We start from the raw sequence: 10,864 nt of genomic DNA on the forward strand, positions 1-10,864 counted from the left end.
GCCCTAAGATTGGACCAAAAATACACACACACCCTCGCACACATACACACATTGTCACCACGATGTGGGAAAAACATGTCCKCACACACACAGCTCCACAGCTATAATTATTCTTATTATTATTATAGATCACTGCCACAGCTTAATGTGTTCAGGAAAGAAGAAAAAAGGTGTAGAATTGACGCTCAGCGGCTCACTCCGCCGTACGTCCTGTAACTGCAGGTAAACGAGAACAAGTGTGTGTCACCGGAGCGGATACCTGCAGGCAGTGGGAGCAGGGAGCAGGGAGCAGGGAGCAGGGACCCCCCCCAATGCGTGCGCAGGAGCCCCCGCGTGCGAAACTGAGTCGGGAGTGAGCATGCATGGTTGTAAACAGGATGTGTGTGTGGGGCACAGACCGTAACGTAACACAGAGCTCAGAACTAAGCTGCCATCACAGGTAAGAACAAACCATCAACAATATATTTTTAACTATCATGTCTTGCCCATACTTTATCTACACAAGTGCTCCTTTTGTCWTAACGTTACATGTAAATTATGTTGCACTCTTTCTATAAGTTATAAATAGCTATCAAGCTAACACAACACCATAGCTGCAGACTAGCATTGTGTTATGTTAGATAGTTTGATTTCAGCAACATGACAAGCCTGTATATTAGTATTTTTCAGCTCTTGCTTTGCACAGTGTGACATTTTATCTTTATGCTATGCAGCTAGTTTTTGACAGTCAATCTGCACTTCCAACCAGGATGTCATCTACRAGCTGATGGACAGGGAAGCTGTGTGCTGGAGAATCACACAGGTTACGTGGGAGACACAGCAGAGTGGCTTCAGGTCCTGAGAACCTCAGCAGAGGACATCGGCATCTCAACCCTACCTTCCACACATCAAGGCTGCTGAGTGTGGACTTCAAGGACTGTTTTAAACATCTTCATGGACACTACAGTGGATTTATTTCCTTGAGGCTATTCATTTTTAATACTGTCTTGCCATGTATAAAACATTTTCATGTTTAAATTAATATTTCTATTAGAATTTTGGTAAATATTCTTCAATTAAGTGTTAAATGGTTTTAGTTTTTGGTAACTGCTTATTAGTTAGAACTAAAGCATCACTTTACCATTGAAAATTACTGAATTATCTTTTGATCAATTACAAAACACAAACTTACATTAGGAATCATGATAAATCACTGGGTCAATACTAGACATGCAATGACAAACACTAAAACAAGAACTAACATCTTAAAAATATGCTCTTAAAAACTTTTCTTTTTTAATAGACACTATTATTTTAATGTCTCTTGAAGCAATACATTGAAGGCTCGTTCACTAAAATACCTCGGTTTTCAGTGGCTGTTCAATGCCGGATGTACTTAGATTATAGCTTGGTTTTATTTTGGCTGTAGTGCCACCGGGAGGACCCAGAGGACTCCAGTTTTTTCAGTGATTACCTGTCTAATATCAYTCTGTCAGGTGATAGTGACAAAAAGAATAAATATGTTAAAAATATATTTTTAGAAAAGTTACAGACTGCACCTTTAAGAAATGTTTGCTTGCTAAGAGTTTATTTCAAATAGTATAATTCACAGTTCAATTGGTTTTTGTCTTGTTTATTTATGTTATGATCTTACCCATTATTGACTAGTCTTATCTACTGGCATGTTATCGGTTATCAGTCATTAGAAGGAGAAAGTTATCGGTATCGGTTCTTAAAATTAGTTATCGTGCATCCCTAGTAAAGACAACAACACCATCTCCAAACTGCTTCAAGCCAGTGTGACCACAGTTGGCAATGTAACTAAAAAGTATAAGGTTCAGAGGACAGTAACCAATCTTCCAGGATGTGGATACAGAAATAAAAGCAACCCCAAGTTGAAAAGATGGACGGAAGAAGAGAGACAAGGAAACCATCCAAAATCATACAAGCTGAACACCCAGGTACAGATAAGTTACGTTGTGACACCATCAATCGAATTTTGAATCAAAAAAGACTGGATGGGAGAGACTCAGAAGAAAAAAAAAACAATTTCCACTCCTTTGTTGATTAAAATGAGAGCCTTTTTTTTTTTTAATCACTGACGAACTGCAGTGTGTGATGTAACAGAAGCGAGCCGAGGAGGAGGACGGTCCTACATCCACTCAGTTGCTACCAGGGTTAAAATGCACACTTTGAACCAGCAAATTTATAAAACGTGTGGAAATCGTAAGTCAAACATAACAAAAGAGCCCACAATTTTGTAAGAACCAGATAAACTGAAGCTTCATTGTGCTGCAGCGTTTGTCCTCATTTGTGACGCATCATGGCGGCTGTTTCACCATCAGCTATTAAAAACACACATATGCCAACGGCATGTGATGAGCCACAGAGCAGCAACAGCACACAGAGAGGAGAGCAGGTGGAGAGGAAAGGTGTCACAACAGACAACTATTGTCAGTTCAGATTAAAATCTTAACTGACTTCATTAACACGAATGGTTAGAGGCAGACAGATTTATTCAGCCAATATGTAATAAYTAAAAAWWWAAAATAAAAACGCAATCGGCAATGTCTATGCATCCTCAATTACCAAGTAGAAAAATTAACATGCAGCAACCAGCTCACAGCTCTTTACACCTTTTCTCAGAACTGTTTTGTGAAACTGGTTTCTATCAACGTTTAATGTATTGCAACCAGACAGACCCAGAAACCACATGTTAAGTCCACACATGAGCAGCAGCAATACATTTAGTTACAAAAAAACCTCCTGCAACTCCATGTAAATAAATGAGATATTGTCCTGATAAAAATAAAAAAGAAGAAATACAGCTCAGATATATTTTAGGTGCTTGACATTCAATAGCTCTGACCTTGATTCTGTATGATTAAATGGTCATTTCCCCCTCTAGTATGTTTAGTTTCAATTATTTTTATGGCTTAAATAAAAGTATCATATTACACTGTGACTGACATGGATGACAGCCTGTCAGAGTTGAGTTGGGTAAGTAAACGGGACTTTCAGACCCACTGGCCTAGTGATGGAAACAGCAGTTCCTTTTAGTGTACTAAATCATTASAATCAATTCATTAAAATGATTCATGCAAAAGATTTGTTCGTTGAATCGTTCAGTTCGTTTGTGATATTTATACTATATCAATAACAGCAATAATACTAACAACAAAAAATAATATCAGTAGAGTTACAGAGGGGATAATAATGTGTGTATGTATGTGATTGGTATTATTTAAAATGTATTTTAAATCTTCTCAAAACAGACTTATAGGTTACCCTACACACACAGTACAGTACAGTACAGTACAGCGATGATTGAAACGATGGGCGGAACCAATCAGTCCACAGCTAAAAAAAAGTTGATTTTGGGGTAAGTTACTCTTTAAGGTTTCATGTTGGACATGCAGTTCTCCTGAGTGTGACTGTGCCATGTCCTGAACAGTACAGCCATGAACAATGCAGTGTGTGTTTTAGCAAATCTCAACAAAAKATAATTCTGGCTTTGTCACTCACAAAATCTCAAAGAAAAATGGCATAGTCCGAGTGATTGTAGCCATTTTCTCATGGTGGGGTTAGCTTTCARGCTATTAGCATTATTTTCCAAGCTAACGGCTAACTGAGCTACATGTAATCAAACGCACACTCGTCCTCTTATTGAACAGCCAGACAATAATGAGAGGAGAGGAGAGGAGAGGAGACAAAATATAAATCTACTCACTAACTCAAGATTTGCAAATCTACTGAACACAGTAGGTTTAACTCCTGAACGTACTGAGAACTGAACGAATCAGTTCATGAATTGATTCGATTCAGTTCGTTCACCCGACACTACACTGGTCCACAACATGGCAGCGCCCAGAAAACGGACATTTTAGCTTTAATTCTGCAGAACAAGAGTGAAGACACTCCGTGCTAATTTATTTATGTCAACAGGTTTGATCAAAACTGTTATAATAATCATTTCTCAATATAAAATGACCTTCCTGTAAATTTCTGGCACGATCCTGGGATGCTATCCCTTTGATTTGACTCACTGTGCGCGTCCAGCTGTGCCAACATCGTTACCCCCCTCCCGGTCCCGTGCACCCGACCAGAAAGCCCCACCTCACYTGCAGCAAATTCCAGTTTAAGCCTTGACCGTAACCAACATCACACTGCACAACAAGTGCAAACATACAAACCTAATCTGTGCCGTTGAACTTGGGGTTTGAAAACACCATGTAGTGTTTCGTTCTGTGGTTCATGTTCATGTTTCTTTCCCTCTGCAGCATCCAGCTGAAGTTCGGCCTCCTCCTGGCTGCTCATGGCTGTTAGCTTTTGTCCACTAGCATTTTCCTTTAACAGCAAAGAGGATGCTGCTGCTGCCGTGGCAGCTTGGTGTATCAGCTGCTTCACATGAACGATAAGAGCTGACTCCCGTCTGATAACCAGTTTTTAAAAATAATGTGTCTGGTTTTTACGGTACACCGTTAGCAGCTCCGCTTAGCAGTTGGCACTTCAGGCTAAAGGCTGTAGCTGACCATCGATGTCGTTCAACCAATCAGGTGACGTTACTAGATAGGATTAGATCATCAAGTTGAAAACCAAGGGGGTGTACAGATACAGCGGAGCAGTTTGTACCATTAGCAAATTGTTTGTCTGACAAATAGCTATTATATTTTTTATTAATATTTTTAAAATTATAATTTTAAGTGAAATTTATATTAGAATAGAAACATATTAAAAGTATTGGCGTCGGACTCTCTCACTATTTCCCCTCTATTTTTAATCTGATGGTAAAATCCAGTTTGTTTCGTCGCATCTGATTGGTTGAACGGTATCAATACAGTTAGCCAGGCTGTTGCTAAATACTGCAGCTAATCTTACCGCGGATACAAAATACATACACGTTAATTACAGCATAATTAAATGGCTTTCAAAAGAAAACCCGCTGTTATCATTCACGTGAAACAGCCAGGACATGGAGCCAGCGCGGTGTCGACTGGCTCCTCTCTGCTGTTAAAGGAAAAAGCCGATGTACAAACGCCTACAGCAGCCATGATGTTGAGGGAAAAGCAGCCACAGGATGCTGCAGAGGAGGAGAAACTGGCCTCTTTAAGTGAAAATGTGCGACAGAGGGAACTTCCAGGTGGTGTTTTCTGCTCTAAAGTTCGATACGACATATTAGGTTTGTATATTGACATATTTTTTGTCAAGCATGTGCATGTTTGTCACAGTTTTCATGTGTGGCTGTAGCTTATACTATGGTTGTGTATTGGCAAGAATTTTGTGACATGATGCATATCACAACACACGGCTCACAATATATTGCAATATCGTGATACTGTGAGCAAGGCGGTATTGCCGCTTTTTTTTCTCCAACAGAAACTAGTTTTGGGAAAAACTGAGTATGAGGGGCACACGATAAATTACAAGCATAAATCTGATTAAATACAGTTTATTTTTATGCAGTTAGATGAAGACTGAACAACAATAACCAACAATAATAATACCTAATTTCCCTCTGGGATCAATAAAGTATTTTTGAATTGAATTGAATGAGAACTGCATTTGTATTTCACATTTCCTCTTACAACATTCATCCATTTATCCATTAAGCCTCAGTTATAAATTAATACAGTGCTTTTGAGAATTGATGCCGTATCAGGAAATAAAGTATTATAATATTTCAGTGAATGAATATTTTCTTAAACACCACACAACTTATAGCATCCAACTGCTGATTTAATTAAATTTAGTGTTACTCGGGAAGTTATACTAGCTTTCTGTTTTGTTTCAGAGAATTTTGTAGGGCTGATTTTTTTTCTTCTGAATTCCACATTTTTTAGATGTAATTACATTTAATTTAATCTAGAAAGTGTCCTGATTGGGCAATAAAATTGTAAGTATTAAGTAGGAGAATGAATGAAGTAGGACCCCCATAAACTGATGAGATGTGATGCTTTAAAATGCCCGTAACATCAAAATTTTGTAATAAAAATTAATGCATTTTTACTAGGGTTGTGTATTGGCAAGGCTTTGGCGATACGATACTTATCATGACAGAGGGGTCACGATACGATATATCCCAATATATTGCGATACTGTAAGCAAGGTGATATATTGTGATATATTGCAATTTTTTTTGTCCAAAAATTCTATTAAATAAAAACCTCTTACTGGAAAAAAAATGAAAAACCAAAATTCATTGTCTCAGAAAATTCTAATATTACATAGACATACTTTTGATACATTTAGCTGTGTTCTTCTTTGTATGTATTTTATTTTATTTGTTTCATATTTCTTATTTCATCCATGTTTTCAATTATTAGACTAAATTTTGCCAATAGTTTGAAAATGTATTTTTTACAGCTTTTAGTTTTTAATGTTAATTTACAAAATGGTCACCCAACACTTAACAATAGCCTCTACCTCAAGAGGTAGAGGAGCCAAATAGCTGGCTCACTGCTGCCAACTAGTGGTCAGAGGCTGAACTACAACATAAAATGAACGGCTGGCAGGAAAGTTGACATTTTAAACCTTAATAAAAAAATCGATACAGGGCTTTATAATATTGATACAGTATCGGGAAATGAAATATCGTAATATTTCAGTGTATCGATAATTTCTTACACCCCTAAGTTTTACAAAGATAACATTAATTATAAATTGAAAATAATAATCAATGGTGCTGAGATGAACAGTTAAGATATTTGCAGGTGAAGTAACAGGAAGTGATGTCAAAGGGAAATTAATGCAWGTGATCAGAGTTTTGCTACAATGATCGACAACATAGAATCTAGAGATGAATGTGATGCTGTTGCTTTAGATTATTTTGAGTCATTATCAGAGAGAAGAAAAATAAATTATTATTATTTTATTAATATTATTATTATTTATTGCTACTATCTGCTGGGAGCCAGACAAAATGATCTATTTGAATTTATCTTGGGGAGGTTTTCTGATATTTGATATTTTGACAATTGAGTCATGAACTTGGCAGTTCTGTGATGTTCTATATGTGTGAATATAAATTTACAGCTGTCAATAATGTACACATGTGCCTGTGTTCCCTCAAGATGTTCAGCAAATGGTGCCGATTAAAGAAGAAGCTCCTGAAGAATGGAGGCCTGGTGGAGACTCATTACACATCAAGGAGGAAGAGGAGGAACTCTGGCCCAGACTGGAGAGAGACAAAGATGCTTCTGAAGAATGGAGGCCTGGTGTGGACCCACTCCACATAAAGGAGGAAGGGGAGGAACTCTGGAGCAGTTTGGAGGAAGAGCAGCTCAATGGGAAGAAGGAGACTGATTCCGCCAGCTTTTCACTCGGAGCCTCTCCTCTGAAAAATGATTATAATGAAAAGAAACCTCTGACACAGCTTCAACACCAAATAAAAGAAGAAGATTTTCCATCCTGCAGCTCAGCTCACCAGATAAAAGCTACAACCAGGGGAGAGGACCGCGGAGAAGTCGAAACTAGCAGAAACCCAGATCTCATGATCTCTGAAGACGATTCCAACTCTTTAGAAACTGATGTCAGTGATGATGATGACGAAGAGGACGACACTGTGGACAATCCTGATTATTGGCTGAAACACGTCACAGACTCTGYCGCAGACGCTAAAGGCAGTGATGATGACTGGAAGACAAGTAGGGCATCTGAGTCAGGTGTAAACGCCGGCAACACACCTTTCAGCTCCTCTGAGTGCGATAAACAATTCACCAACTGGTCTTTCTCTGGAKATGAGACAAGTAATTCAAACATGGTGTCTTCAAGCAGTTTTGTTCAAAAGAACGGTTTTAGAGTGAAAAATAATTTAGACTGCCACGGAGAAGTCCAGAAATTGTTTAGTTGTAACAACTGTGATAAAACATTTAGCAGAAAAACAGATCTAAGAACACACACAGAAATCCACACTGGAGAAAAACCCTTTGTTTGTGATATTTGTGGACAAAGATTTACCCGGAAGACGACTTTAGACATACACGCAAGAATCCACACGGGCGAGAAACCCTTCAGTTGTGATTTCTGTGGACAACGTTTTACCCAGAAGTCCACTTTGATCACACACATGAGAATCCACACAGGACAGAAACCATTCGAATGTGTCGTCTGCGGACGGGGCTTGAGCCGGAGGACGCATTTAAACAAACACATGAGAATCCACACAGGACAGAAACCGTTCGAATGTGTCGTCTGCGGACGGGGCTTGAGCCGGAGGACGCATTTAAACAAACACATGAGAATCCACACGGGACAGAAACCTTTCGGGTGTGATGTTTGTGGACAAAGGTTTATCTGCAAGAAGAGTTTAGAGACGCACAGAAGAGTCCACACAGGAGACGAGCCGTTCGTGTGTGAAGTTTGTGGACGAACTTTCACCCAGCAGGGATCTTTGATCACGCACAAGAGAATCCACACGGGGCAGAAGCCGTTTAATTGTGACGTGTGCGGACAAATGTTCAGCCGAAAGACCAATTTAAACACGCACATGAGGATCCATACGGGAGAGAAGCCGTTCGGTTGCGATGTGTGTGAACAACGGTTTAACCAGAAGCCAACTTTAGTCGCACACAAAAGAACCCACACAGGAGAGAAACCGTTCGCTTGCGAGGTGTGTGGACAGTGTTTTAGCCGGAAGACAAATTTAAACACACACATGAGGAGCCACACAGGAGAGAAACTTGCTTGTGACATCTGCGGAGAGACATTTAACCTAAAGGTTCGTTTAAACAGACACATGAGAATCCACACAGGATGGAAAATGATTTGACTATAAATATTACAACTCCGCAAGCCCTACATGAAAGGTGGTGCTGAACTAAAGTTGCAGCTGAAAGGTTTTATTTTGAAATCACTTGTTTATTTTTAAAGGAGAAGCGTGTTTTCCAAACATTATCTTTCTCTATTTTTTTTTCTCAGACAATCTTGAAGGTCCTGACAGTTCATTGTTAATACAGTATAATGTGAATTCAGTTGTCACTAAGTGCAGTATCTACAGTACAGTTCTTTAACATACACATATTTGAATCTGTGTTTCTGCTCTTCTCTTGTGTTCTTGTGGTTGTTGTAGTTTATATTTGATTATTTAAAATACTCTACAGACCTATTTAGATGTCTAGTCMGTACTTTCAGGTTTAATTCTTGAATAAATACAAACTGTAAAGGTAAATGTTGCATGTTCAAAACATTTTCATCCAAAGAATGTAATTATTTTGTGTAAACCATTACATGTACAGAAATATTTGTTTTGTTTTTTTTAGTCAAATGTACTTTTTTGAATATAGGACAATTTTACATATATGTAGTTGTAAAAATATATGATCAAATATAGATGTTAATAAAGGAAATTGAAGTTAAAGACAACAGTGTTTCAAATAATATTTCCATAAAGATGCAGATTTAATTGTATAGCTCATCTTCTTTTGCAATTTGTAATAAATATGTATATTTCAGGAGGAGGTTTGGATTCAGATTTGTAAAGAGGAGCAAAAAATGAACCGTTTCCATAAAGGGAAGTAACCTATAAATCATTGTAAATTTGAATGAGGGGATCATTATTGTGGGTGCAGGCACAGCTATTTAGACTAAGTGTGACGTTCTTGTGCATTTGTCACAATTTTAAATGTAGTGTTGTGTTTTTGGTCATAGTTTTAAGTTAAAACAATATAACATTTTTTTCTCTATTTGGTGTTCATGCTACTCAAAAAACGTTTCTCGGTTGTTGCACAATCCTCTGTATTGCATCTTTAATCTTTAACACATTTGGAATTAGGATCAATGTAATTAGCATATGTTTTTCTCCCTCGTGTCCTTTCACATTTCAGCCAAAAGTTTGTGTTCTTTTCACAATAAAAGCAAAGTTCTTGTCAAGTTATGTCTTTTTCAATTGTCTAAATATAAAGCAATTTTCTTTCCTGATATGGAAACCTTTTCCTGTAGCTCGAAAGGGGAAAAAAGAATAAAAACACAGACTTCATAATCAGAAGATACACAGCAAAAAACAGTTCAGTGTTAAACTTTTGGGTGTTGATTTAACACCCACTAATGTTATTTAACACTTTCCGAGTAAAGTGACACCCATTGTTGGTGTTAATTCACAATGTTGATTTCCTCAGTGTTTTATCAACACTGGACAGCGTTAAATAAGCTCTGCCCACCGTTAAGTGTTTTGTTATATGACACCATGCAGTGTTGAAAGCAGTTTTCTGAAAACCCCGCCCTCTTCCACCTCATGTCAGACCAGTATTTTGTCAGCAAGGAATGCTGAGTAATCTTGTAGAAATGATGTGTTTGCATGTTTATGACGGTTAAAGAAGTTCATGAGAGTAAAAATTAGTTATTCTGGGTAGTTTCCTTGTTCAGTTTGTTCAAGTTTAAGTTTTTGTTATTGGCCATAAACAGACACCATGAGTGAGAGGTACTTCCTGGTGTGTGACGGATGACTCCATTATACTTTTCTACTAACTACTGAGTAGTGCAAAGAGTTTGACTTTACTCCTAAAGTTTTGGTGTACTGACACCTTGTGGTGTCTGTTAACTTTTATAACACCATAATTTCCTTTGGTAATAATACACTGGTGTTACTTTTAACACTATATTTTAACACTAACACCATTTTTATGTTAATGTGACACCCAGAATTGTTGAATAATAAACGCTGGTGGGTGTTAAATTAACAAAAAAAAAATGGTGTTAAAATTTAACACTTTCACAAATGTTATTTGAACACCAGCAAGTGTGGACAAGTACACTTCGCTGCAGCATGCAGAACGGGGCGGTGACAGACCTTTCCGTCGGTCCCATTCCTTATATGGAAATGGGACTATTGCATTCCGAAACTGAAGGGGGCGCTAGTGACACTATTTTCTATCGAACACTTTCAACATTA

General features: G+C 37.9%; 2 protein-coding genes across 2 annotated transcripts in view; one reads left to right on the forward strand and one right to left on the reverse strand.

Moving 5' to 3' along the window:
- The window catches only part of LOC106520682 (zinc finger protein 2), a 9,983-nt gene extending 5,482 nt beyond the window's left edge, over positions 1–4,501 (reverse strand). Inside the window, exon 1 of the mRNA XM_014012899.1 lies at positions 4,173–4,501. Within this exon, the coding sequence (XP_013868353.1) occupies positions 4,173–4,296 (124 nt within the window). The 5' untranslated portion in view covers positions 4,297–4,501. The remainder of the gene's footprint in view (positions 1–4,172) is intronic.
- Positions 4,502–4,823: 322 nt separating this feature from the next.
- On the forward strand, positions 4,824–8,536 carry LOC106520683 (gastrula zinc finger protein XlCGF26.1; the record flags this gene model as incomplete). Its single annotated transcript, XM_014012900.1, is given in 3 exon segments — positions 4,824–5,158; positions 7,050–8,044; positions 8,129–8,536. Coding segments are annotated over 3 exon segments (1,662 nt in total), but the record flags the coding sequence as incomplete, so codon positions are not given.
- Between the last annotated feature and the right edge of the window lie 2,328 nt (positions 8,537–10,864).

The sequence above is a fragment of the Austrofundulus limnaeus genome, unplaced genomic scaffold, assembly GCF_001266775.1.
Source record: "Austrofundulus limnaeus strain Quisiro unplaced genomic scaffold, Austrofundulus_limnaeus-1.0 Scaffold96, whole genome shotgun sequence".
In the NCBI taxonomy this organism is placed as follows: Eukaryota; Metazoa; Chordata; class Actinopteri; order Cyprinodontiformes; family Rivulidae; genus Austrofundulus; species Austrofundulus limnaeus.